This window comes from Phocoena sinus, chromosome 11 (assembly GCF_008692025.1).
Source record: "Phocoena sinus isolate mPhoSin1 chromosome 11, mPhoSin1.pri, whole genome shotgun sequence".
NCBI lineage: Eukaryota > Metazoa > Chordata > Mammalia > Artiodactyla > Phocoenidae > Phocoena > Phocoena sinus.
In genome coordinates, this window is record NC_045773.1 from 66,674,485 (window position 1) to 66,702,114 (window position 27,630).

Genomic DNA, 27,630 nt, shown 5'->3' on the forward strand with positions numbered 1-27,630 from the left:
TATAGTAACTCTATGTTTAACTTTTTCAGGAACTGCCAGACTACTTTCCAAAGTGGCTGCACTATTTTACATTCCCACCAGCAATGTACAAGGGTTTCAATTTCTCCACACTACCAACACTTGTTACTGTCTTTTTCAATTATAGTCATTCTAGTGAGTGTGAAGTAGTATCTTGCTGTGGTTTTGACGTTCATTTCCCTGATGGCTAATGATGTTGAGCATCTCTCCACGTGCTTACTGGCCATCTGTATATCTTCTTTGGAGAAATATCTACTCAAGTCTTTTGCCCATTTTTTAATTGGGGTATTTGTCTTTTTATTATTGAGTTGTAGGAATTCTTTACATATTCTAGATACAAGTCCCTTATCAGATATATGATTTGCAAACATTTTCTCTCATTCTGTGGGTTGTCTTTTCAATTTTTCTTGATATCCTTCAAACACAAAAGCGGTTAATTTTGAGGACTTCCGACTTATTTCTTTTGCTGCTTGTGCTTTTGGTGTTACATCTAAGAAACCATTGCCTAATCCAAGGTCATGAAGATTTATACCTGTGTTTTAAAATTTTTACGTTAATTGTGTGAATTAAAGTGTGAATGTTTCTTTCTGGACTCCCAATCATATTCCATTGATTTATGTATCTATCTTTATGCTAATGCCACACCATCTTGATTACTGTAGCATTGTACTTAAGTTTTGAAATTGGGAAGTGCAAGTCCTCCAACTATTTTTTTTCAAGACTGAATTTCCAGTCTTTTTTCAAGACCCTTGAATTTCCATACAAATTTTAGGATCAGCTTGTCAAATTTCTGCAAAGAAGTCAGCTGAGATTTTGATAGGGATTATGTAATCCACCATTTTAGCAATGTTAAGGCTTCCGATCCATGAACATGGGATGTCTTTCCACTTATTTAGGTCTTCTTTACTTTCTTTCAACAATGTGTTATAATTTTCAAAATATAAGTTTTGTAATTCTTTTATTAAATTTGTATTTTATTAATTTTTATGCTATTATAGATGAAATTGTTTCACTAATTTCATTTTCACTTTGCAAGTGTATAGAAATACAATTGATTTTTGTACATCAATTTTATATCCTGCAACCTTGGTGAATTCATTTATTAGTTATAACAGTATTTTTAGTGTATTCTTTAGGATTTTCAATATAAGATCATGTTATCTGCAGAGACAGTTTTGCTTCTGCCTTTCTAACACAGATAATATTTCATTTTCTTTCCCAGTTGCCTGGGCTAGACCCTCCAGTACAATGTTGACTAACGGCAAGTGCAGAGCCTTGTCTTGTTCCTGATCTCAGGGGGAAAAACATTAGGTGTTTCACCATTTGGTATAATATTAATTACGAGTTCTTCATAGATGCCATTTACTAGGTTGAGGAAGCTCCCTTCTCTTTTTAGGTTTTTGAATGTTTTCATCATGAAGGGATGTTGAATTTTGTTAAACACTTCTCCTGTGTCTATTGAGATGATTGTGTGGTTTTGTTCCTTCTATGGACAGAATGTATTACATTAATTGATTTTCAGATGCTGACCCTGCTTGCCTTCCTGAGGGGGGAAGGGCGTCCCTCCCTTTGTGGGCCTGTCTTTGCAAGCTAGTCCCAAGTCCTATGAGGTGGTCAGGTGAGGTAGCCTCTGGGCAGAGCCAGACTGTGGAGGCCCAAACCCATCTTTCTCAGTTTTGGGGTGGGATGTACCAGCCTCCTGCAAAGCAAGAACACCTGTTTCCAGCACTCAGGTTCCAGCCAAACCTGTCATATGAGAAAACCTACTAAGACCAGCAGCAGGAATCTCTTTGGAAATTTTTTGGGGTAAATAACAGAAGCCAAGACATGGTATCCCATAGTAGTCAGGGAGGGGAGGAGAATGGGAGGGCATGTTCAAAAGGAGGGCAGGGGGCTGGCACTCTGAGGCCTCAAGGACCAGAGTAGGGCAGGTCTGCTCCCACACTCTGCTGCGTGACTCCCAGGCATCTGGGCACTGGCGTAGCAACAAGGGCTACAGAAGGGCCCTGCAAAGACCACCACTGCCACCTCGGGCTTCATCACAGGGGGTCCCAAAAGGCCTGTCAGAGGACATTCCAGCTTTGTCCATTGTAATTAGGTTTTCCAGGAGGGGAGGGAGGTAACTGGGTCCCCACAGGGACATTCCCACTCCTGTCACCCCTCCTTTTGCTGACAGCTCAGCTCCCCGCACCTACCCCCCAAACCCTCCACCCCTCACACCCCTCCCCCGCCAATTCAACCCAATCTCCTTTCTCAGATAAGGACCCTGTCACTCTAGTTTCCAGGACTGAGAGGAAACATGCCAGGTGCTAGGGGGCGTTGGGGGAGGGGAGCAGGTGAGGCTTCAGCCCTCAAAGAATGAAAGGTTCAGGAGACAAAGGGAGCACTTACCATACACGACACACGCACCTTAATACTGAACTGAAAATGGTTAGGAATAAAAACCTGTACTTAGCTCAACTAAAAACCAAGACAGAGCATCAAAGGTGATTTTCTTGCTGTTTCTGGGTGGAAGATAACCTGGGAAATGTAGTCAAAACCCTGAAATTCAGAAATCCCAGGGTATTACCTGGGAACAGCACTGCCTCCCCTCAAAGTGACTCGAAAGGCCCACCCAGGCTGGCTCTTTACCTTGGTGGCTTCTCCAGACACCTAGGAGGAGGTGGCTGTCAGAGGGAGGGGCTCTTCAGGACCAGCTCAGCTCAGACTCCTGAATCTGGGGGACCACAGGAAGGAATTGCTGCAAAAACAGGACTTGAGGGTGGAGCAATGGGAAGAAAAGTTACCCCAGGGCAGTGGTCAGTGCCATGGGAAACCACACTGGGCTAGAGAAAGGTCATGTGCCGTGCGGCAGACACACCTCTAAAGGGCCTTCCTCCTCTACAGAATTGGTGCCAGCGAGGCCTGGCCTGCTCACCTTGCCATGTGCTTTCCCTCCCTGCCACTTCAGCTGTCTGAAGTGAGTGTGAGATCTTAGTAACCCCCACCAACGTACATTTACAGGATACCTGCACAGGCATGCTCCTGTGTTCCTGGGGAACAAGGATACGTAAGGTAAACTGGGGCAACTGTTACTAGGCCAATGGGGAAAACCAGTTCTGCAAAAGCATCCCAGGGCCTTCCCTGGGCATGACCCAGCCCATACCTGTGAGGAAGTTTGACCAAAATCCCAAAGTCCAGCTCTCCGAAGCCATCTCCCCTACAACAAGGGCAGAGAAACATTTGGGGAACCAAGCTGGCCCTCAACTGGTATTAAAACCCCATCAGCTGGAAGCCCACGGTCTCTAGGGGCCAGCAGGTTCCATTTGTAAGTTCTGCCTGTTTATAGGCAAAAGCAAATGTTGGGCAGAAGCAAATGAAGGGAGCTTTGCCTTTTCCAGAGAAGGCCAAGCTCAGTGCTTCAGCTGGGCCTGTGTCCACTCCTTCTGCTGTAACCACGGGACTGCTACACCAACCGACTTGGTAAAACCCCACAATGTCATCTGCAAACAGTCTGAGAGGACAGCTGGGGGTTTGGGTGGAACATTTTCTGAAGCTGGGAGGACCTTTAGAGCTCCTGTCTCCCTGGGAAGAGGTCTAGGCACTAGCTGTTGCTCTGTGAACTGGAGTCTCGGCTTGTCTAATTCAGAAAACCACCCAATGACCTGAGCCTTCGCCCTGCCCCCCACAACACCCCCAGCCTGCCTTCTGGCTGATCTACACCAAGCCCGGGCACTTCTCATGCCCAGGCCAGGCTGCCCCCAGTCCTGTCACTTTACACACAACCCTTCTCACACAACCACAAAGGACTAAGAAAGACCCTGCAGACAGTTAAGCTGTCTTATTTTCCTTAAAAATAAGAGACTCCCCACAAAGCTCCAAACCACCACCACTGAATTTATTTGAGGGAGAAAGGGTCAAATCTTATTAGGAACTTTAAACTGGATAGGAAAAGACACTGATCTGCCTAACATCTGGGTGTTCACAAGTGCACAGGTAACCATATCCTGCACGTAAGGCATCACCATTACACCAATGAACATCTGACGAGAAGGACACGTTCTTAGCAGTCACATGATTTCCCTTTCAGAAGGTGCTGTCTCATCAGAAAAGTAGTGTTGAGAAAAACGAAGACAGTCTCCTAGCAAAGGCCTGGGCATGACAGCGGCCTCGTGAAAGGGATCACACCTTATTTACAAAGCAAGAGAGTGACACTCCCAGCTGAGCTGCAGGATGAGAGCTGGGGCTGACTCGAAGGGTGTGAATGGGGGTTGGGACCTGACTTCATGAGCCTTTGCCCATCCAACGTGGGCCTCCACAAGCCATTCTTTGGCACCCTGCACAAGACAGACTCAGGAAATCTGCAAAGTAAGGGGATTCTGCCCCAATTTCCCAGCCCCACCCCACCTCCCCCAGGTCTAACAGTGACCAATCCACTGGACGCAGCCTCACCCCCACCCAACCCCTACTTCTGGACACACGGCATATATGGAAACCGAAGCCCGGCTGTGCTGGAGCACATCTAGGTGCTGCTGGGTTGGCTGTCTTACAGGTGCCCCGAGATGATCAGGCCTCACCCACGGTGGCCAGGCTGAGAGAGCGTGTTTTTTTTTAGGTGATTCAGGTTACTCCAGGGCAAAGCACGATCCTGATGACACCCGGCGGAAAAGCAGGCTGGAGCCTCGAAAGAGCTGGCCCTGGATTGGAAGGAGCAGTAGGGTCAGTGAAAGGGAGGCCATGCTTCTCATCCCACCCCAGAGCCAGGCCAGCGAAAGACAAAGAAGGGTCCAGTAGCTCAGAGACCCCAGAGTCGGAGATAGAGGGCCTAGGTTTGCATTCCTGAGGGCAAGGTCAGAATCTGCTCTGTGCTGAAGCACTAGGGAGCAGTTTACTTCATGCCACAGGGTGTCCAATATATATATATTTTAATTTATTTTTGGCTGTGTTGTGTCTTTGTTGCTGCGCACGGCCTTTTCTCTGGTTGTAGCGAGTGGGGGCTACTCTTCGTTGTGGTGCGCGGGCTTGTCACTGCGGTGGCTCCTCTTGTTGCGGAGCACAGGCTCTAGGCGCACGGGCTTCAGTAGTTGTGGCGCACGGGCTTCAGTAGTTGTGGCGCACGGGCTTCAGTAGTTGTGGCGCACGGGCTCAGTAGTTGTGGCGCACAGGCTTAGTTGCTCCGCGGCATGTGGGATCTTCCTGGACCAGGACTCAAACCCATGTCCCCTGCATTGGCAGGCAGATTCTCAACCACTGCGCCATCAGGGAAGTCCCGGGTGTCCAGTATTCACTGGGCTACTGAGTAACCCCCAGAGGAGACTCACTGCCCTCTGGCTTCAGAGCCCAAGTGGACTGGGGCTCCTCCAATATTAGAGGATGTGATGCATGTAGGACCAACTGGATTTGCTGGAAGGCCTGCGTCTGTCTCTGGCCTCCCTGCTTTCCTCCTATCTGTCCCTTTCTCAACCTTGAGGCCAGTCAGTGTGCTAGCTCCTCCTGCCCAGGCCACTGCCCCATTTTACTCTGAAGCCAACCAAGGTCAGGAAAAGTCAGGGATCTGTCCTGGGCCAGCCACCTGGATCCTTGACCCAGAGCTCCAGCCAGCAGGAGGGTGCTTGGGCATAGAACACAAAGACTTCAAGACTGGCAGACTCAGGAAATCTGCAAAGTAAGGGGATTCTGCCCCAATTCCCCAGCCCCACCCCACCTTCCCCAAGTCTAACAGTGACCAATCCACTGGACGCAGCCTCACCTCTCAGAAGGTGCTGCCTAGGCACTAGCTGTTGCTCTGTGAACTGGAGTCTCGGCTTGTCTAATTCAGAAAACCACCCAATGACCCGAGCCTTCGCCCTGCCCCGCCCCAACACCCCCCTGGCTTGCCGCCTGGCTGATCTACACCAAGCCCGGGCACTTCTCATGCCCAGGCCAGGCTGCCCCCAGTCCTGTCACTTTACACACAACCCTTCTCACACAACCACAAAGGACTGAGAAAGACCCTGCAGACAGTTAAGCTCATAAAAATAAGAGACTCCCCACAAAGCTCGCCAAGCTCACCACATGGCCCAGCTCCACCCTCAGGCTCTCCTGGGCACCTGGGGCATCCTGCGCGGGTGGAGGGAGGGGCCGGCCTCCAACATGCCAGGTGTGTTTTCATCCCAGGTTACCTGAGGTATAAGAAGTTCTTGGGCTTCACCACCTACCCTGTGGGCTCCCTCATACTTGTTCTAAGAGTCTTTGAGAGTTGAAGAAAAGAAGACCTTGTCTGATGTGTAATTCTTAAGTAAATTCAGATCTGACCACCTCAAACCCCTTCTACAGGTTACGGAAAAAAAACCGAATGAACTTTTTGGCCAATCCAATAAAATAAAGTGAAAATTTAATTTAAATGCCTCAAACCAAAAGTCTACATTCTCTTTATCCTCCTTACAACATCGGATTCCATGACAACCCCTTAACTTTCCATGTAATGAAGAGTCCACAAAACCTTTCCATCTGACTGATGTGGAAAAGTGAGAAAAACCTCCCTGGAGAGCAGGCTTACCTGCACACTCAGGTACTTCCAGCAGTGGATCCAGGATTTGAACACTGGGGAATAAGGGGGTAGCCCGGCCTGCAGCCTGCGGGGAAGGAGAGCATGTTAGATCCAGAGAACAGTGGGAGACAGCTCAGCTAAGGAAAAGGAGCCCTCATGAAGAAATGGCTTGGGGCTGCCACCACCCCCATACCAAACCACAGATTCCTCCCAAAGGGGTGCAATGAATCCCAGAGGAAGCCAGGGGCCTAGTGGGCCAAGCCCACACATAGAGCAGGTGGGAGGGGGCAGGGCACTGGACGGGCTCAGCCAGGTCCCCCCAGCAGCCTTGGCAGGGTGCCTGCGGAGGGGCACACACCTACCCGCAGTTATTCACGGCCATGAGATCACCGACCAGCAGGAAGGGGTAGGTCAGCATGCTCACTGCGATCTGCAGGGAGACCTGAGGGTCAGTGAGCCCACCTACCACCAGCCCCCGACCTGGGCTCCAGGAGCAGGCACACCCTAGACCGGGGCCTGCCTCCAGCCATCTCCAGAGCTGGCCTCCGAAGCCCCGCCCAGGCCCTCAGCTCAGAGGGAAGAGCAGCTGGCCAGACTTACCCCCATCACAAATTTAGTGTAGCTCCGGATGGCCAGGGCCTGGCTGAACTGAAAAGACAAAAAGGGAGACTGGCTTGCCCCAGGTACCTCGGGATGCAGACTTCAAACACGCAGGCCCCCGCCCCGCCCGCGCTGCCTGGTCTGCAGCCCCTTCACCTCGCCCTCCGCACTGGCCTCACACCCCCTCTGCGCTCAGCTCCTCACATGCCCGCGGCACACGCTGTGCTCCCTTTCAGGGCCTGCCAGCAGCTTCTGTGGCCTAGCAGTCAGAGCCAAGAGAAGATCTGGGAGGTAGAAGTGGGATATCCGGACTGGAGGGCCTTCTGTGACCCAGCCAGGGATGGTGAGTGGAAGAGACGAGGTAGGTGGGATCATGGGCTGTGGCCTACGTAACCTCATCCGAGCTGTAAGCTGCGAGGGCTAGGCCTTTGTTTGCCTCGATCGGTGCCTGCCCAGGGCTCAGCGCACAGTAAGTGCTTACTGAATGGAAAGTCAGGCAACCATCTGAACTGCACACAGAATCCTGGGTCCTGTAGCATAAGGTGAAGGGCAACCCTGGGCTTACTGCCACCCTACCTCACCAAACTCTCGCCCCCTTCAGGCCCCAACTCCTGAATTCAACTTTGCCCATGAAACAACCCCGAACTACAAAGGGTGACTACCTATCCCTCAGCTTCCTGTGACATGGCCATCCCACCCGATGGATGCCCTGCAACCCTGGGTGGAGATTTGCTCAGACCCCTGCCTGAGTGGCAGCCTCATCTTAGCCTTTAAGCCACACACAGAAAAGCACGTGAAAAATACTTTCAGTGAAGTGTCGACTGCTGTTCTCAGTGAGGTAAGTGCAGTAGCCCCTGGTCAAAACACCTGCCCACCTGGACTGGAGGAACCAATCAGCTGTGGGACACCCCTCCCCTTCAAGGAACCCCAGCTGTCCCAGGCTTGTTCTGTATGTGAAGGCAGCAGCTGACCCACCCATAACGCCCTCGAGAAAGGGGCACTGTGCTACTGTAATTGCAGGTGGGAGCTGCTCTCTATGGAGCAACTGTTATCTGCTCACATTGAAAGGCCAGTAAGACTCACCTACCCAATTCAAATGGCCAGTTTCCCTCTGCCCCAGCTGCGAGCTCTCAGAGGCACCCCTCACCACAGACTCTTTCCCAGACCGCCCCCACCCCTGAACTGCCATTCTGGGGCCCAGACACAGACACACGGAGACTATGAACCCCACCCACCCCAACAAAGTGATTCCGGCAGACAGGTCCCCAATCCCTCACCCAGCCTCCGATGGTGGGTGATTCCTACTGTTAGAATGTCTGGCTCCCAGGAACCCCTGCCTATCACTGCTCCCCAACTCTTATCTTGGGTCAGGCCGAACCAGCTGACCTATCAGATCCCCAGAAACCTTTCCTCAACAAGTGCCTTTTAGAAGGACCAAGGCCTCCCCGTGCCTGACCCAATCTGCCGAGAGGTCTGTGCATACCAGGCTGTGTAGACCACTGCTAACAAGAGTGGGGTGCACCTGCATGGTACACTTCCTAGCTGACTGAAGCACCCTCAGCCTGGCCCAGGGAAAGACCTAGTCCCAGCCCTGTCAATTCGCAGGCAAGGGCCCCGGGAGAGCCCTTCAATCTCTGGGTCTCATCTGTCTGTAAAACAGGATGTTATACCTGCTCTGTTCCTTTCACAACTGAGGTGCTGTCAGGATCAAATGTCATAATGTTCACTAAAGGGCTTGAAAAAGCCTAAAACACTGAGCGGAAGTTCAAGGGTTATTATTAGCTGGTCTACATCCTGATTTACCAGGGATCCCTAGTTTGGTTTGGGTCACTGCCTCAGACTAGCCGTGGATAAGCTAGGGTCTGTTTGACCTAAAGCTGCCCAGGGACGGGCATTCCATAAACCCCTCTACGTCTTGTTAGCGATCTCCTCTCTCGAGGCCGTTCTCCTCGGAGGCAAAGCTGACCCAGGGACAACCAGAGTCTTCTCCTCAGACCCCTCCCCAGAGGCCCCCTCCAGCCCTAGGGGCCCAGTACTCAGAATCCCAGAGTCCTCAAGTCTGCCCCAGACCCTGGGCATCAGCAGTACATGGAAAGATGGACAAGTCCTTGTTCCAACCAACCTGGGAACCTGGATTCTGGTCGTTCCCCAGCCCCCCTGGGGTGTCACTCACGCTGTCATCCACCAGGTAGGCATTGATGAAGTGGGCCAGCAGGTTACAGCCCCACAAGAAAACCACATCTCCCAGGAGGTGAGGGATTAAGCCACTAAAAAACAAGGTGAGCAAAGATGAGCAGGGGAGGGAAGAGAACATTTCCTGGGGGCTCCACACCCAGGAAGCAGACAAGGATGTTCCAAGCTCAAAACTTCAGCATATCCACCAGCACCACCTCGGGAAGGAAGCCCGCAGGGGCCACATGGGCCAGCAGCTATCCACAGCGGGAAAGCAGTGCTCCTTTCTCCACAGGGAGTGGGGGGTGGTATGTGTGTTATATGCTACATCTGACAGCACAAGTTAATGGTCTCACAAGCGGTGTTCAAACCACAGAAGCTGGGCCTTAAGATATGAATGGTGCAAAATCCGGGATTTTCCAATGCAGATTATGAAAGAGTACCTACACGTTAGCCATCTTCTCCTGGCCTTTTTACCCAATCCACTCTCACAAAACACTTTGCTCAGTGCACCTGTATTCACCCCTGGAATGTTCCACTAAAAACATTCCATACAAGCTTTTATGCGGAGGGCTGACTTTTAAAGTGATGGCCTTTAGAATGCGCATCTCTACACACTAACGTGAAGCTTCCCTAAAACACAGTGCTGAGGGCAAAAAGCCAGATCGAGACCAGTGGGTCCTGTGTGATACTTGTGGGTTTGGGGTTTTTTTTTTATTTTTATTTATTTATTTTTGGCTGCATTGGGTCTTTGTTGCTTTGTGCAAGCTTTTCTCTAGTTGCGGCGAGCGGGGGGGCTACTCTTCGTTGCAGTGCGTGGGCTTCTCGTTGCGGTGGCTTCTCTTGTTGCGGAGCACGGGCTCTAGGCACGCGGGCTTCAGTAGTTGTGGTGCACGGGTGTAGTTGCTCTGCGGCATGTGGGATCTTCCCGGAGCAGGGCTCGAACCCGTGTCCCCTGCATTGGCAGGCGGATTCTTAACCACTGCGCCACCAGGGAAGCCCTTGTGGGTTTTTTTTTTTTGAATGTGTTTATTTGCTTGTTTAGATATAGAAGGACGTGGAAAGATCTCCAGGAAAACAGCTATCTCTTGGAGAGAGGACACAGAATTATGATATTTGAGCTTTCAAAAATCTTATTTCAAAATATTTGAAAGTTCAAAATACCTATAACACATCTATGATATGAGAGAAATAAATAAAGTGAACCTTCATGAATGCAATTTCCAACCCTGTTGCTTCCACCTGTGCTCAGACTGACTTTTCACAGGTACACTCAGTGCTTTCTGAGTATGTACATCACCTGTTCTACAAACACGTGAAGAAAAAAAAAGAACCCAATGGGTAAGGTATCTGTTGTGTGGGAATCCTACTCACACACCAGAAAAGAATGTATACAATGTGTGAAAAACACCAGAGGTGGGGGCTTCCCTGGTGGCGCGAGTGGCTGAGAGTCTGCCTGCCGATGCAGGGGACATGGGTTCGTGCCCCGGTCCGGGAGGATCCCACATGCCGTGGAGCGGCTGGGCCCGTGAGCCATGGCCGCTGAGCCTGCGCGTCCGGAGCCTGTGCTCCGTAACGGGAGAGGCCACAACAGTGAGAGGCCCACGTACCGAAAAAAAAAAAAAAAAAAAACACCAGAGGTGGTGATATGTAGTGTTTTAGCGTCTGAAGCACCAGTCACACAAGCAAATATTTATTCACACACATATATATGCACACCCATACATATGTGTACATACACATAGACATGAATATACATATAAATATGTGTGTGTATAAATCAAGGTTTATCAACCTCGACACTATTGACCTTCAGGTCTGGATGATTCTTTGTCATGGGGGCTGACCTCTGCACTGCAGGATGTTTAGCTGCATCCCTGGTCTCCACCCACTAGATCCCAGCTGTGACCATCAAAGATGTCTCCAGACATTACAGATGTCCCCTGGAGCAAAATCACCTCCTAGTGAGAACCACACACACACACACGCCTACACACAGAACACCTGGCCAATGATGAAACCACAAGATGAGTTAACAGAGAGCCCCATGTCTAGTGTACTGTGTATTTAACAGCATGTATGTCTCTGCCTAGACCTTAAAAAAGCAAAACAAAAAATACTTGTCAGGCCTGGACTTTGGGTTCTGTTTGTAGTTTACAGTCTTTTCGGTGTGAGCTTTCTTTACAGGTGGAGTAAGATGGGTGTGAGACACCAAGGAGGGCAGGGGGTCCGGGGCCCTCAGGAGATTGTGTGCCCTGAAGACATCTGCTCTGCAGAAACACAGGCCCAGCACAGCCAGGTCTTGACTTTTTAAGAGAAGCCAGAAATAGGGATTGTTTTGTGAAACATCCTAAATGTTGAATATGAAGAACTAATTTCTCAGAAGTGCTATGTCAAACAGGATCCATCAGCTGGAGTCAGCCTGTGAGCTGCCAGGGCTTGACCTTCAGCCCATGTCACAGATTTTCAGTGACTTTTCAGCAGTGAAACCAAGGATGATGGAAGACCTGAAGACCAGCCTCGTGCCCACCCCCAGCCCTGGAGCACATGGACGGGGACAGTGGGGTCGGGGGTGCGGTTTTGGCCAACCCCACCCCCAGCGTGCTGGACAAACAGTACCATTTCTGTGTAAGCCGCGATGTGGACAGAGCTGGGCAGCTTTGTTCCCGATGATCCGTAGCTCGCATAGGCCATGGAGCTCTACGGGCCAAGGAGCAGGTGCTCAGGCAGGGACAGAGCCCTGTGGTTAGTCTGAGGCCAACAGCTGTGGCCTGAGAATGCGCCTGTTAGTAGAGCCATGCTCCGTGGCCAGTTATGGGGTGTATAAACTCACGTACACAAAGAATCCCAGCAGCCCCTCTTCTTTGAAAATCTTCCCAATGGAGCTCAACACGCCACTGTGGAGAACACAGGGATACAACGTCACCCGGGCACCTTGGAGAAGCCCATGCCCTGGTGTGGAGCAGAGCCTGCCACCCTTGCTCAGAGCCATCCAGTCCTGGCCGGGATGGAGAGGGGGCATTCTCTGTCACCAGGCAGAACCCAAGTGTAGATGATTACAGCTCTGTTGGGGAGTGAGAGGGCGTCTACGCAGTTTATGGAGACTGGGGAAACCCAACCACCCACAGGGGCAGAACCCCAGTTCTCTACTGCTTTTTTCTATGGATCTGGAATGTAGGAATGAACCTTCTCGCCTGGGCTGCTGCAGAAGCGACAGGACCTTCTCCTGCCTGGCTCTAGTGCTTACTTCTGGCTGAACAACCTTCTGGCAAAGAAGCCTGCATGTCCCACAGAGAGAGGAGAGGTGGCGAGTGGAGAGAAGCACCTTCCCAGAGGGCAGAGAAACAGGGCCCTGCAGCAGGAGGCCCTGTGATCAGACTGCACAGACGCAGCTTGGGAAAAGGCATCTGGCCCTCCCCAGCAGGGAACTCGGGGATGCGCACCCTGCCCACTGCAGCCTGTTAGAGATCACAGGACAGGCTGGGATGTCTTAGGTGTGAAATGCAAAGGAGGCTCAAGTGCAACCTCTGTGACCTGTGACAATGCCAAGTGACCTGTTCTGCATAGAGGCTCTGCGAAGCCAAGAGGGCCAGGGTAGCCTAGGAGAAAGACGGTGGGAGCCAGAGCCCTGCCAGGCCCCGCTACCCTTCCTCTCAGGACAGTAGCTCAGCCCACTGGGTTCTAAGCCCACTGGGGGAATGGGCCAATTTCCCATTAGTGAATTCAAAATGAGGCACCATGGCAGCCAAGCTTCCTGGGGCAGTGGCCCCAAGGACAGCAGCAGAAAACAACTGAACCCAGGAAATAAGAATCTGAGCGAGGAAGGATAACAGATGCATGTACTCCTGCCACGAGCCTCCAGGACCCACCTCCTGTCCTGCACTGAGCCTCAGAGGGGCAGGGAGGGCACAAGTGCCACAGGGAAGGACTGTGTCAACACACCTATGCCCCTACAGATCCAGCTCAGTGTCAGGCATGGCAGGTGCTGGGTAAATATTTGGTAAACAATGGAAGAGCCAAGCCCCAAGGCCATGGGGTGGACGGCTGCTTAGGAGAGGATGAAACAAACTCTAAGCTGGTTTCTGTGACAGCTGGAAAAAGGGCTAGGGCATAACCTAGGGGGTCTAGGAGGGAACCCCGCCAGGACTCCTAATCCAACTGGACTCCTATCCCACTCACCCCTCTGCAGGGCATCTAGGCTCATCCAGGGCTGCCCCAGACAAGAGAGGGAGAAAATACCCCTGGACCCAGACTATGGAAGCCACTACCCCATTCCTCTGAAGCTGGCACACAAGAAATAGGGCAGAAAAGGGGCAGCAGCTGACCACAGTATGGCCTGTCCTGGCAGACTGTGAATAGTGACAGGGCCACTCCTGCCAACCCTAAGAATTACCCACCTGTACTTGGCCTCCCGTCCCACAAACTGGACCATGCAGCGCATTGAGATGACTGAGGAAAGAGAAAACACAAACAGGTGACATGGTGGCCAAAGCCCAAGACTCCCCAGCTATGGGTGGGGTGCCCGGCACAGTGGCCACTGCACAACACGGCCCATGTCAGAGCGCGGGAGGGGAGGAGGGCCCCTGGGATTCCCCATCACACCCCATGACCACGGCATCCCATTTCTTCTGGCTGGGAAGAGCCCCAGCTCCCTTTGGACTGAACTCCCAGCCAATTCCAGTGATACTACTTCCCAGTAATTCTACCGCTGCCCGTCTACAGCCCATGAGGGGTCACCCCACAGCTGAGATGCAGTCTCCAATGGGGCGGCTCACCATGCAGGGGGTGGGCCAGCATGCGGGACACGCACTGCATCATCATCTCATAGGAGGTCTGCAAGAGAGCAGAGGGCGGGGACTTGGTCTGGCCTGTCTCTGGAAGTGGTGCTCACTGGGAGCTATAAGCACCTACATGGGAAAAACTGGGATCCTGCAGCACCCATGTGGGGTCGGTCTACCTCAGATGGCCCCCCTTGTCACCCACACAAAATTCCCTCTACCCAGGACTGCTGCCAGGTCCCAGGCCAGGTCCCGTGGCGGCTGAGAGGCTTTCTGTGATTCCCTGCAGTGGCCCTGCTGGGGCTCCTTCCACATCCCACTCCACTGTGCACACAGCAGGCCCCAACTGTGACTCTTCAGTGACCTGCCCAACTGGGCAGTGAGAGATAATCAGGCTCTCCTCTCCAATTCCAGGCACCCACCTCCTTCACCACTTTCTTCAGAGAAGTCTTCATGTCATCTTTGTTGGCAACCTGCTCAATCTCATCTGGAGGGAAAACCTGAGATGCAAAGAACAAAGGTGGATCAAAAGCAAAATACAGGTGCGCCTCTTCGATGTAACTTTGAAGGGATGGAGAGGGCAGGAAACAGCTCCTACTATTTTCTTGGCCATGTCCATTAGCTGGGCCCACCTTGGGTAACCCCCTGGGGCTGGAGCTAGGGGGGAGAAAGTCCCTGCCTAGTGTCACATTTGTAAGAAAGCAGGCAGATGGTGAGGCAGGGGCCTTTCCAATTGAGGAGACTCGGCGTTGGACCACCAGGGCTTGGAGTCTGGCTTTGGTACTAGGGTGGAGCCCTGACCAGTCTGGGAACCGAGAAGCAGGACCGTGCACATGGCTGCCTCCAGGGGTGGCAGGGGGCTCAGGGGAACCTCGGGCAACCGGTCCTGGCTTCAGCCCGGGCTCACCTTCTTCATGCTGCCCCGGGTCACGGTGGAGAGGGCGTTGGACATCAGCCGGGGGCTCAGGCCTCGGAATAGCCCTATCTTCCCATCCACTTGCACAATGTACTTGGCTACAAGAAAGCAGAGGTGGCAGCGTCACATTCAGCCCAGACGCACCCACTCCTGGGTCACATTCACACCCAGACCAGACGCAGCTTGTCCTTCTTCAGTACCTGCTGACTTCAGTCACGGAAGGGAGCACCGTCCAGGACCCCGGAAGCAATCGGGCCCCACTCCCAAACACCTTTTCTAGCCCATTTCTTTTTGTAAAACCTTCAAAACATATTTTTCTGACAAACAAGTTCATACGTTTTTCTTTTTGTAGTTTGGAAAATCTACTTGGCAAACTTAGCTACAGTTTCTCAACTCAGCAACTTAAGTGCTGCAATCTAGGAACCAATTCTGTTGCTTATAAAAAATGTTTTTCTCTGGGAAAAGAAAAAATGGAAAAAGGCAACCACAAGCGATGATGAAGTTTGCAACCTAAGGTAGGGAAAAAGGAAAAGGAAGGGCTCCCAGGGGAAAGGCTCTAGAGTGTCCTTTGAGCATGCCACGGAGAGGGCCATCCCCACCTTGTCACTGTGCTGCATGCAGGATCCCACCTGGCACCTACTGGCATTTATTAATTACAGGGGGGAAAGCCAGTGGAGAAGTAACTAAAACAGAGGCACCAATGAACTATTCTATAGAAAAAAACTTAAGTGGTCAGGGAAGCTGGACTCTGACCCTGTTTGAGTCAGTGTTTTTTTGTTTGGGTCTTTAAAAGGATACTTTCTTAATGTTTTGCTGTTTTATTCAATATCAACTTTTAAATGATGTTCAAAAAGGAGACGTATTTTTATAAACCTGCATACCTGGAAGCTGGCAGAACATTCCCTCAGACAATGTGCTCCCCTTGAGCCAAGACTTTAGCTCTCCAGCACCGCACAGTGGCGGGAACCAGCAAGGGAGGGTGCCGTTCTCTCCTCTGCCACATGTCTGCCAACAGCAATTCCATGTGGCAGCTGTATGGGCTTCCCCTGGTCCCGAGAGCACCTGGTACCTGCATGTTTGGCTTCCTGAGATTGGGGTGGTGCTGGAAAGAGAGGAGTAGGAGGAGAGAGGACGCTGGGCGACGTGGCCAGGACGCCCTGCTTCACGGAGTGAACAGGCAGAAAGAAGGTTTATTTTGGGGGAGGGGAGCGCCAGTCAGCAGAAGGGAGAGCTGGCGGGATAAAGCCTGAGTGTGGTCTCCAGCAGGACACTTAACCTCTTTCCATCCAATTTCCTAGCCAGAAAAAAAGGGAGTAAGGACCCCTATTTCTCCCCATCTCAGAGCTGAATTACGAACAAGTGAGAACAAAGGTATGCAGAAACGTCTACAGAGGCCAGCAAGGGGCTCCATCATTCCATGGTTTCTCTATAGTCCCTGAAAACTCTCCAGGAAGTTCTTTCTGGGAGAACACCAAAGAATGTCATGGCAGCTGTGGTGCTTTTCATAGCTGAGGGGGAGTAGGAGACCCCGTCCAGACAGTCGCTAGACAGCAAGACAGCTGAGCCCCTCCCCAACACCAGGAGTCTGCTTACACCATCTGCACTGGAACAACATTTATATAAATGGTGGGGGGCGGGGGGAGCACCTCAGAACTCTGCTCATCTTTGCAAGAGGCAGTAAGGTGATTGTCAAGACCCCTCTGCCCTGAGTCCTTTCGGGAATGACTGTGTGACATGAACAGAGATGATCTGGGTTCTAACCTCTCTATGGCTAGAATCTGCATAGTGGTGTATGGAGGAATCACACGTAGGGGTTGGCAGCCTGCCATCCCGGCCTCCCGCAGTCCCGCAAATCCAGCGTCGCTCTGCATACCGGCTCCATTGCACTACAGTGGCGGGTGCCTCCCTGATTCTGTGACGTCCTCCTTCCCCACGCTGACAACTTTTAAGTGAAACAAATACGAACAGATTTCCTCGCAAAATGACATGTTCCACCTGGCTCTATACTGTACTCAACAATGAGGTGGCAAAACTAGAAGAGAAACATGACATCAGATTCTGCCAGCAGGGTGTGAAGTGAAAAAAAGGTGACAGGAGGCGAGGCCCCAAGTTATTTGGCAGAAAGAAAGATTTTCAGAGAAGATGCTAGACTGACTAAACAGATAAGATGAGCAGAGGTGGAGGGAGCATGAGAGGGTCAGCCTGGCTGTGAACAGAGAGCAAAGGCACAGTTAAAAAAGTCTGGGGAGTTCCCTGGTGGCTAGTGGTTAGGATTCCAGGCTTTCACTGACGTGACCCGGGTTCAATCCCTTGTCGGGGAACTGAGATCCTGCAAGCCATGTGGTGTGACCAAAAAAATTAAAAATAAAAAAAATAAAGAAGTCTGGGAAGGGTGGGGACTGGGAGAGGGACAGGGATGGTGGATCTGAAACGGCCTTGGCCAGCTGGGGGTCAGGGAATGAGCAGCACAGGCAGCTGGTGGGCTTTGCTGGCATCAGGGAAGCTCCACCGTGGTGGGCTTCCTGATGGAGAGACCCTCTGGCAGGCAAGGCTGCAGGGGGCGGAGGGGGCGGGTGCTTGTATGGAGGGCCTGGGCATGAAGAATCTGTAAGGAGTATGGGGCCAGAGCAGTTAGCAGCCTTCCTGAGCTCGAGCAGCTCAAGAGGGCACACCAGGGGTGAAGCCAAGACCCACCATGTACTGTTCTACACCCAGGGGATGGAGATGCCTGAGTGAGTAGGCACCACTGCCTGAGGAATGCAGGGGAACAGGACAAAGGAAAAGAACCCAGGAGGCCCCAATGGGCCTCCTGCTGGAGGAGCAGGAAAGCAAAAGAACTGCTAAAAGGGCAGCCAGACTGCTCAGAAGGCAAAACAAAAAAAAAAAACCGGAAATCCGCCCCCTACCCCTGCTTCCAGGCACAGCCTGGATCTGTCTCCCTATCCTGCTGCCTGGGCTGACAGCTGGCAGCTCACACAGAGGAGCTGGACCAAAGCTGTGTTGGTCACCTGCTCCCATGCTGACACCCTGCTGCCTCTGACCCCTCTTCCACGCCAGCTCTGACTCTGGGTGCCCCATGCTGCCCGGTGTGCTCCCCAGGGCCACCTGGGCCTGTTCCCTGTTTGACGTTTCTTTTTTGTCTCTCTCGGTGTGGGCTTTCCTGCCTGGGAAGCACACTCACCGTAGGTGAAGAAGCTCGGCAGGTAGAGGACCTTCCTCCCCAGCACATTGGTCCCAATGGTGGGGGGCATCGGCTCATGACCTACCTTCAGAATCAACAAATACAAAGGGAAAGTCAGATTCTACTGTTGATTCAGTCTTACTACTTCTCACCTTTCCCAGGCCTCTAACTCTTCTCCCACGGAGTCTAATGCTATTTCTGTTGATGTTTTCCCCATCAAAACATACCCAAAATTTCATCAGTGTCTATTACTATCAACATCGTGTAATCTCCCAATGCACAGAAATGTCCAGTCCCAGATACCACCCTTACCATAATCCAAGTCACCCCATCCCTCAACATTCTTACCTTCCAATTCCAGACATTTCCAGTGCAGAACCACCCCCCCCATGTTTATGTACTTCAAACCCCATGCTCACCTCAGAAAAAACTGTTAATTCTCATCGCCAGGTTAAAACATCAGTCCAGTCTCAGTCTCAAATGTGGCAACACCAAAACACATCACACCCAAATCTCAGCCCCAAACTTCAGATAGCTCATTCACCCCACACTCAAATTTCTTACTGTACCCACTGCAGATGTCGACAAATCTGTCCCTCTCACTCCCAGCCACCTTGAATCCCAGCTGCTCCTCAAACAATTCCTCAACTGTGATCTCATCTTGATCACCCCATATCCCTGTGACAGAATGACCCCCTCATTTCTGCAGGGTTATCATAGTTCTTGCTGTATAGATGCTGGTTATAATTAAGGTATGTGTTAAACTCATGGGTGGGTGAAGGACCAAGCCACCCAAGCCTCTGTGAGGAGGAGAGGTTTCTCCTGAGGGGTGAGGCCATTTGTTATGCTGCCGATTAATGAGAAGATTCTCTGCTGCCAGGCAAGGGCCAAGGTGTCCAGGAGACCAGCGCCTTAGTGGGGTGTGAGAAGGCCCTTCCCTGGCAGGGGACCAGGGCCGTAGCCCTGTCCCTCAGAGCAGGCCAGACAAATCCATGGACCAGAGGAGCTCCTCTTGGATGTGGAAGAGGATAGAAACAGCAGGGTTGGGAAGCTCTGCCTTAAATAGAACTAGGTATGCTTCCAGCGTTTTCTGGGCTCAATTTCCTTTCTTCCTCACCTTAGTCAAGTGTTTTGAAGTTCAGGCTGTCCCTTATGGATGGGATTCTGAGCTACATGACAGATTACTGATCATAAATTAAGAAACTCCCTCCACGATAGAGAACTTCTTAAAAGAAAAACATCTAGCCCAGGGGAGTTGAAGGAAAGGGATGGCCAGGTGAACCAAGCAGTTAGCCCTCCCCTTCCAGACGTTTCCCCTTCTGGGTTAAAAGCTCGAAGGTTCTGAGGTTAGTTTTGCTTTGATTTTGTTCTCTCATACAGACAGCATTCCATTTACACCCTCAACTCCAAGTCTGAGCCAATGTTCTTTTGCTGCCTTATCCATTCCAGTCACAACAACTGGGGAGGCCCATCGATTCCAATTTCACCCTTAAACCTGCTTGTTCCCTTCATCCTGTATCCCCATGGCTCCCAAATCTGTTGAGTCTATTTACTTAACTTCCACCTGCGTTATCAAAGGCACGCTGACCCTATCTCACTCCTATTCCCTTCACTCTCAAGTTCTAATTATTTGTTCCCAAGTCTACTCACCCAATTTCATCCCCAAATCTGTTAACCCAGTCCTAACCACAGCCAAAGCTGTGGTTCTATACCATATACCAGCAGAGCCAGTCCCTCAAATCTCTAACACCCATGAGCCCTGATCTCAGGCACTGCATTCTTACTCACTTAATCGGGACAGCCCCCAGACCTGCCAATCCAATCCTGCCATGCACCCCCAAACTGAGATCTTCCTTTTTGCAAGATGTTACCTCTGATTCCCAAGCTATACACATTAACATTTCACCATCAAGGACTTCCCTGGTGGCACAGTGGTTAAGAATCCGCCTGCCAATGCAGGGGACACAGGTTCAATCCCTGGTCCAGGAAGATCCCACATGCTGTGGAGCAACCAAGCCCATGCGCCACAACTACTGAGCCCGCGCTCCGCAGCAAGAGAAGCCACCGCAGTGAGAAGCCCGCGCACAGCAACGAAGAATAGCCCCCGCTCACCACAACTAGAGAAAGCCCGCGTGCAGCGATGAAGACCCAACACAGCCAAAAAAAAATTAATTAATTAAAAAAAAAAGACTTCACCCTCAAATATGTTACACTCAGCACCAGCTGCGTTCACATCGGGTAGACAACCTGTGACGCCAACTGGGCTCACCCATCAGTATCCACCCCCCATACAGTTCTTCTCACCCTCTGGACTTCCTCATTCCCCAATTCCCTATCCTCCTTCATTCTCCATTCTCTCTCATTCCTCAACTGCCTTTCCAAGTGACCCTTATTTCAATTTTCATCTCCTGTAAACCAAACCTACCAAGGTCCAAATGATGGAGCCACTTCACATGGAGCACCCCCCCATTCCTTGTACTCCAACATCCTCCATTCCACAGACACTCCTATCAGCCACCCTAAAGTCCCAGCCCTCACCCAATCTCACTCCATCATCCTTGCTTCTCATCTCAAGTACCACCAGTTCCAAAGCCTCAATTTCTCTCCCAAAGCTGGAATCTCTATTGCTGTAAATACAACCTGAATTTTTATAAGTAAAGGAGCCCTCACTCCCAAATCACAACCAAACGCCAGTCTCGACCTTCCCCCATCAGCCATTTCCAAATCTCAGTCACAATTAGATTCTAGTCAGGCACCGTAATGTCCCTGCCCAATCTCCTGGTTCTTTGTCACGTTCCTTGTCACACTCCAAAATCCACTGCCCCCATTCCTCAGATTTCAATTACTCCTATTCTCAAGTCCCTCTCATTCCAACTGTATCTCCCATTCTCAGTCCATTATCAGGACAGTAAATCTGATACCCATTTGCCTCAACTCAAATCAAATCTCGTTTTGGTTAGGTCTCCATCTCAAACATGCCCCCCCCCCGCAACTTAACTGAAAATTCTAGGCTAAATCTTCAGATATTAGTCCAAGCCCAAACCATCCACATCTACATTGTGCTCATCTCAGTCATGCCCACCTAATTCTGCCAAATGCACTCCCTCCACCTCAGCTCGGACGCCCCCTTCCAGTTCCATCTCTCCCTTTCTCAAGCAGCCCAATTCATCTGTAAGGCACTGCTGGTCCCACCAAATATGCCAAATGGCCCTGCATGCCTCGATTCCAGAGACTTCCTACCTTGGCCTCATTTTCTGCCAGCCCCTACACATCCTGCTACCCTGTGTTCCAACTGGTCCTTCTGCCCAATTCCACTACGCCCATACCCCTCAGCACATCCCCCCATACAGCTCCTACCCCCAACCGTGAATTCAATGTTCTCCTCCAAATGCGTCATCCCTTTCCCCCTAAAAGCCTCCTGGCTCCCCATTCCAGACAAATCACCACTACCCCTCCCCCACTGCGTCGCCCTATCTGTTCCCCTCCCCCAAAGCACGTCATCCTGTCCCCTCCTCCCATCAAATCTGTCGTCGCCATCAAATCCAGAGCCCCCATCTCCTGTAAACCGATTCGCCTCCGCCTCTCTCACCAAATTCCGTCACCGTTAAATCCAGTGCCCCGGTCCCCTCCTCCCCGGAGTCTGATGCCCCTTTTTCTTTCCTAAAATTTTGGCCATGACCCCCAGTCCTTTGTTCCCCCCACCCCAAACCGCTTTAAATCCATCTCTATCAAACCCAAAGCTCTTGCTCCCCTTCACCCTAAATACGTGCTTATCTTCTGAATATTCTGCCTTGGCCCCCAATCTTCCCACCCACCCAATCGCCCAAACTTCCCACCCCTCCCCCAATTCTGTTGTTTTTTCTTTCACCCCAAAATGCTGCCACTTCCCTCCTAGTCCAAGTCCATCGCCTCCATTCTTTCGTCTCCCAAACCTACCTCTCCGTTCCATCGCACCCTCCCCTGCACCCCCAAATCCCTTGTTCCTTCCACCCTCTCCCAAATCTGTCGCTGACCCCTTTGCCCCCTTCTCCTGCATCCCCAAACCCATGCCCCCTGCATCCCCAAATCCCTCACCGTTTTCTTCCTCTCCCGCTCCTTCTGCGCACCAACCCGCCGTCCCCGCCCCTCTCCTCAAATCCGTCGCCATCGACTCCCCCACCCCCATCCTCCTTCAGATCCTGGCCTGTCACCGTCTTATCAGCCCCCACCTCCCTGTGGCGCCCCCGGTCCCACACCTGGATGAGCAGCTTCACGTAGAGCAACGGGTGACTGAGCGCCGTCACTCCGGCGCCCAGCGCCACGAAAAGAGCCTCGGTGGTCGGGGCGTTGTCCCCGGAGCCCAGGCCCCCGGATGCGCCGTCCATCCTGCGGGCCGAGGGTTGCGCCGCAGGCCGAGGGTGGCGTGGATGTGCGCGGTGTGCAGGCGGCGGATCGCGAGCCCGGGCCTCGACCCCCGCCGCCGCTCCGCCGCGAGCTCCAGCTCCTGCTCCGGCTCCCGCCATCCCCGCGGCACCGCCGCGAGCCCAGGGCGCCACTTCCGGGTCGGAAGCCCCCATGGCAAGGGGCGGCGAGGTCACTCCCCCGTCACGTGACGGGACGGGCGCCTGCCCCTCGCTGGCGTCAGGGGGCGGGGCCGGGCCGCACCACTCGCGGCCGCGGGGGAGTGCAGGAGTGTAGGCGAGGCGGTCGGTAAGCGACGGATGCGGTCCCCGGGCGGGGTCGGGTCCTGGCTCAGCGCTGGGGTGTGAGCCGGGGGTCAGTGGTCGCGGGCGACCGGGCCGTGGGTTCGGAGACTGTGAAGGCGGCCGCAGGCCCGGGCGCTCCCCCGGGATCCCCGGAGAGCGGCAGGGGCGGGGCTCGTAGGTTCTGGAAGCCAGATGCCCCCAATATGGTCTGAGGCGCTTCCAATCCCCCACTCAGGCTTCGGGAGTTTTCTCCGCAGTTCTGGGCCCGCCTTTTTGCGGCCCTGTTCCCGGGCCCCGCTGCCTGCGAGGCTTCCCACTGCAGGCCGAGTCCCTTCGCGCTCGCCAGCCTTGTCTCACCCCTTTGTCCTCCCCACCACACCAAATCCATTTGCACCTCGAAGGTTGTGGTCCTCCTCCTTTGCAGTTGACCATTCGCCAACCTGCCTTAGAGCTCATGGTTAGAAAATGTGTTTTGCTCTATTTACTTCACTGGGTCTGAAGGTTTTATTTAGTCCTTCAGTGTGAGCACACGCAAGCTTTCTGCTAGGCGCCGATAGTCTAGTCGTTAGGTAATAAAAATGAGTAATAACTGGCTCTTAAATCGCACTTATTTGTGCCACCGTTTGAAATGCTTTGCAGTAAGATAACTAAAGTATGTTCCTCTCAGCAGCCCTGTGAGCAAGGTGTTTATTCCAGCACGTGCCCTGTTCATGTTTGCCACTGTGCCCATCCCCTGCAAGAACACCTAAAGCCTGCTAGTTGTGGAGGTGCTCAATAAAAGTTTCTGTTTCAACGGAAAGAAAGTATCCTAAGAGTCGGCAGGGACACAGCAATGGGTGACCTGATGCATTTGTCTGTATTTATCCTGTGTTCGTTGTGAGAAAGTTCTTTAGAATAGACATCTGCCTTCTGACCCCTTAATCCAGGTTTGAAGTCTGCCCTTCCTGCCTCCCTTCCTGCCTCGCCCCCTGAAAAGCCACCTCCCGGCTGGCTACTCCTGACAACAAATACTCTGTACACTTTCCACATCTCAATCCTGTCAGTCCGCCTTCCTCACTTGCTCTCTGCCCCACGCTGGCCTCTCTAACCCAGGTTTGTTCTGGTCTGAGTCACTGGAAAGCCTCCTAGACCTTTCATGTTACAGTGTTTGCCTCTTCAAACACAGCTTTCATCAAACCTACCTCCCACCCCCAGGAGCACTTTAATTGACTTCCTTTTGCCTGGATTCTGATTTAGCTTCCTTAACAGGGACCTTAAAGTCAGCTTCATCCACAGCCTTATCTAACGTTACAGTGCCTTACTAACTCCACCCGGAAGAGTGAGGTTACCTTCCTTCTGAAACTTCCTCACACAAACCTTCTCCTCCTCTGGGCTTTTCCTCCCCATGTTTCTGCGGCTCTGTTTTTCCTTCTGAACCCCATAGTGTGTCCACCATTAGGCGTTTTACTCTGCCTTACGTAGTCATCTTACTTTTTGTGTGTATTTGGTCCTTTCAGAATGGTTCCCTGTAAAGCAGCTACATTGTGTTGCATTGTTTTGTATCTTTGCACCAACTATGGTGATATACATATAGTAAATGTTCAGTGAATTGTTTTTAAGTAATTGAACAGTTTAGCCCAAGAAATTAAACTAAAAATAGGTCAATTAAAGCTGTTAGATCTCTAGGGAATGAAGTGGAAGCAAATGCAAACCTGCCCTGTAGCTATGTTTCCACAACTCAGGGCTCATAGGGACAAAAAGCGGAAGAAAAAAAAAAATCGTCACGATAAAAATATTACAAACCACTCAAAAACACATTCCATTACAAGAGTAAATGCGCAAAACAGGAGGATCAATACTCGTGGGAACTTGACGTAATAAGCAATCTGAAAGAAACTTTAAGGGGAAAACAGTAGTTTTCAAATGAAGGCAAAGATAAAGAATAGAAAGTGCTGAAAAAAAAAGAAAAGGACATTGTGAAAAAAGAAGAGGTATATTTGAAAAGGAATCAAATAGCTCATCTAGAAATGAAAAGTATACTCACTGAAATGATTGAAAGAAAATCTTGCTCAGTATTCCCTCTACTGAGCAACCTGGCAGTATGTACTCAGAGCTATGAAGCAGTTAGCTCTGGGCTGGTTAGTGCCTCCCTGTGACTGCCCCCTCACAGGGCTTACCATGCAGCACTGTGGCTGCCTGCTTTTCTGTCAGTCTCCTCATTAGACTGTAAGTTCTTGGAGTCCAGGGACTATCCTATTCATGGTTGGCACAGTGCCTGGCACGTGGTAGAAGCCCACTAAATATTTGCTAGAAAATAAATGAGCAAATATACTTTTAACAGTTGTACAAAGTTATTTATGGTAGCACCACTTAAAGAATGAAAACTTGGACTTCCCTGGTGGCACAGTGGTTAAGAATCTGCCTGCCAATGCAGGGGACACGTGTTTGATCCCTAGTCTGGGAAGAACCCACATGCTGCAGAGCAACTGTGCCCGTGCGCCACAACTACTGAGCCTGCGCTCTAGAGCCTGCGAGCCGCAACTACTGAGCCCACTTGCTGCAACTACTGAGCCCACTTGCTGCAACTACTGAAGCCCACGTGCCTAGAGCCCGTGCTCCGTAACAGAAGCCACTGCAAGGAGAAGACCGCACACCGCAACGAAGAGTAGCCCCCGGTCACCACAACTAGAGAAAGCCTGCACGCAGCAATGAAGATCCAATGCAACCAAAAATAAATTAAAAAGAAAAAAAGAATGAAAACTTTAGGGGGCTTCCCTGGTGGCGCAGCAGTTAAGGATCCGCCTACCAATGCAGGGGACATGGGTTTGAGCCCCGGTCCGGGAAGATCCCAAATGCCACGGAGCAACTAAGCCCACGCACCATAGCTACTGAGCCTGTGCTCTAGAGCCCACGAGCCACAACTACTGAGCCCACGTACCGCAGTTACTGAAGCCCGTGCACTTAGAGTCCGTGCTCTGCAACAAGAGAAGCCACCGCAATGAGAAGCCCGTGCACTGCAACGAAGTGTAGCCCCCACTCACCACAACTAGATAAACCCTGCGCACAGCAACAAAGACCCAACGCAGCCAAAAAAATAAAGAAAGAAAATAAAGAAAAAAGAAAGAATGGGAACTTTAGGAAGACCCATATGCCCCAAAGTAGGATCAAACAAACAGTAGAGAATTAACAAGAAATATTACTCTTGGGAATTCCCTGGCGGTCCAGTGGTTAGGACTTGGTGCTTTCACTGTCGTGGCTCAGGTTCAGTCCCTGGTTGGGGAACTAAGATCCTGCAAGCCTCGCGGTGCAGCCAGGAAAAAAGAAAAAAAGAATACTGTTGAGAATTGCCCGGTATATAGATCACCAGTCCCCGGGATCCTGTGGGGAACTACTGTTACAATGAAAAGAGAGAATACAAAATAGTAAGTACCCATTGTTACAACTAAGTTGACATCACACAAACCAGGTCAGGAAGGAACTTGAGGTGATGCCAAGGCCAGCATGAGAGTTCAGGCCTCACCTGGGGAAGCGCAGGTGTCAGAATTTATCCTGGCATAAAGAAGATGGGTTTGTCTGGATGCAGGCTCCCTGTTGACCAGTTCTGAGCAAGAACGTTCTGGCTGCTGCCTCTGTTCACCTGCTTGCCTGGGGTAGGGGTGGGGAGCACTGGCCTTCCGTCTGTACTGAATTCCTGGGGTCCCATACTCACCTTAACTCAGGAATCACCTCTTGTCCTAATTAGGCTAAAAGAAGGTACATTATAACTGTCATCATCTCAGGAATTCTGGCATATCGTGCAGGTCACCAGATGTATTAGCATGCGAGATCACTAAGCCTTCTGGGAGAAACATGGAAGACAGCTAAGGGACCAATAGGTCCCAAGGCCTTGGGATGAAGCCTACAAGAGTGAAGACGGGGAAATGGGGCCTCTACACTCTGGGGAGACATGGTGTGTCACGGTGAGCACAGTACTCACCCCAGCGTCAGAAAGGATGAAATGCCTGGTTGGTGTTCTGCTCTATCGTCCTCCTCTTGGTGGAGAAAGGTGAGTCCATTTAAATCTCTTGTGCCCAATGTCTGTTTATCCTGAGAGGTGGGAAGAAGTTTTCTTCTCCTGCAGTAAAAATCAAACATTAATGGGCCATTGCCCCAAGTCTGGGTGACTTTGGGGATTAAGACGATATCAAGACTTTTCATTCAGTGGAAGAATATTTAGCATTGAAAAGACATGAGCTATTGATATGGGCAATGACATGGGTGAGTCTCAAAAACATTATTCTAAGTGAAATAGTCCAGGCAAAAAAGAGCACATGTTGTATGATTCCATTTATATGAAGTTGTAAAACAGGCAAAATTAATCTGTGGGGATAAAAATCAGAACAGTGGTTACCTATGGAAGAATGACTGGAAAGAGGCATGAGGAACTTTCTGGGGGGAATAAAAGCATTCTCATCTTGACTAGGGTGGTAGTTATGTGAGTAGGTACACTAGTAAAAGCTCACCAAACTGTACTCTTAAAATCTGGGCGTTTTCTTGTAAGACCATTATTCCTTAATTAAGGAAGAAATATTTCAGGACTAAGATTCTTGTTTCCTTTTAGTGGGTATCTAAGGGTTTTAAAGGGTCAAAATGTCTATTGCACGCATTCGTGTGAATTCGTACATAACTAGGAAAACAAAACTATTCCCTTCTCCACTGCTTCCCTATCAGCCTGTGGCAGAGTCTGTATCCTTATGTGCAGTGGTGTGCTGGTAAGTGTTTAATAACTGGCTTTCTAGGAAAAGAAAAGCCCT

The 27,630-nt window shown here is 51.2% G+C and overlaps 2 protein-coding genes across 16 annotated transcripts in view; one reads left to right on the plus strand and one right to left on the minus strand.

Moving 5' to 3' along the window:
- Positions 1 to 3,874: 3,874 nt before the first annotated feature.
- On the minus strand, positions 3,875 to 23,113 carry MTCH1 (mitochondrial carrier 1). 5 transcript variants are annotated; one of them, XM_032647656.1, is made up of 13 exons: positions 22,409 to 22,746; positions 18,174 to 18,258; positions 14,984 to 15,090; positions 14,499 to 14,576; positions 14,074 to 14,131; positions 13,696 to 13,747; positions 12,136 to 12,195; positions 9,249 to 9,393; positions 7,127 to 7,174; positions 6,889 to 6,956; positions 6,536 to 6,611; positions 6,049 to 6,158; positions 3,875 to 4,694 (listed from the first exon to the last, which is right to left on the minus strand). In XM_032647656.1, exons 1-12 carry the CDS (start codon positions 22,727 to 22,729, stop codon positions 6,069 to 6,071), a joined length of 1,188 nt encoding a protein of 395 aa, XP_032503547.1. In that variant the 5' UTR covers positions 22,730 to 22,746; the 3' UTR covers positions 3,875 to 4,694; positions 6,049 to 6,068. The 5 variants fall into 5 exon arrangements, with proteins under 5 accessions (XP_032503547.1, XP_032503549.1, XP_032503548.1 ...); XM_032647659.1 differs by having other exon boundaries at positions 4,602 to 4,694; positions 9,300 to 9,393; positions 22,409 to 22,733; XM_032647658.1 differs by lacking the exon at positions 6,049 to 6,158 and having other exon boundaries at positions 9,300 to 9,393; positions 22,409 to 23,113.
- FGD2 (FYVE, RhoGEF and PH domain containing 2) overlaps positions 22,801 to 27,630 on the plus strand; it is a 43,494-nt gene continuing 38,664 nt past the window's right edge. For 7 of the 11 annotated variants that reach the window (XM_032647653.1, XM_032647640.1, XM_032647643.1 and 4 more), the window contains exon 1: positions 26,646 to 26,882. In XM_032647653.1, coding sequence (XP_032503544.1) covers positions 26,784 to 26,882 — 99 coding nt within the window. In that variant the 5' untranslated portion in view covers positions 26,646 to 26,783. Of the gene's footprint in view, positions 22,863 to 26,637; positions 26,883 to 27,630 lie in introns of those variants that run through there. The other 4 variants (XM_032647642.1, XM_032647655.1, XM_032647649.1 and 1 more) reach the window with 2 other exon arrangements.

Coding starts and splice junctions, on each gene's coding strand:
- MTCH1 (XM_032647656.1), bottom strand. CDS start 22,729: ATGGGGGCTTCCGACCCGGAAGTGGCGCCCTGGGCTCGCGGCGGTGCC. Junction 14,132..14,498: donor TGAAGAAAGTGGTGAAGGAG/GTGGGTGCCTGG, acceptor GCTCTCTTGCAG/ACCTCCTATGAGATGATGAT. Junction 6,612..6,888: donor ATGGCCGTGAATAACTGCGG/GTAGGTGTGTGC, acceptor CCTTCCCCGCAG/GCTGCAGGCCGGGCTACCCC.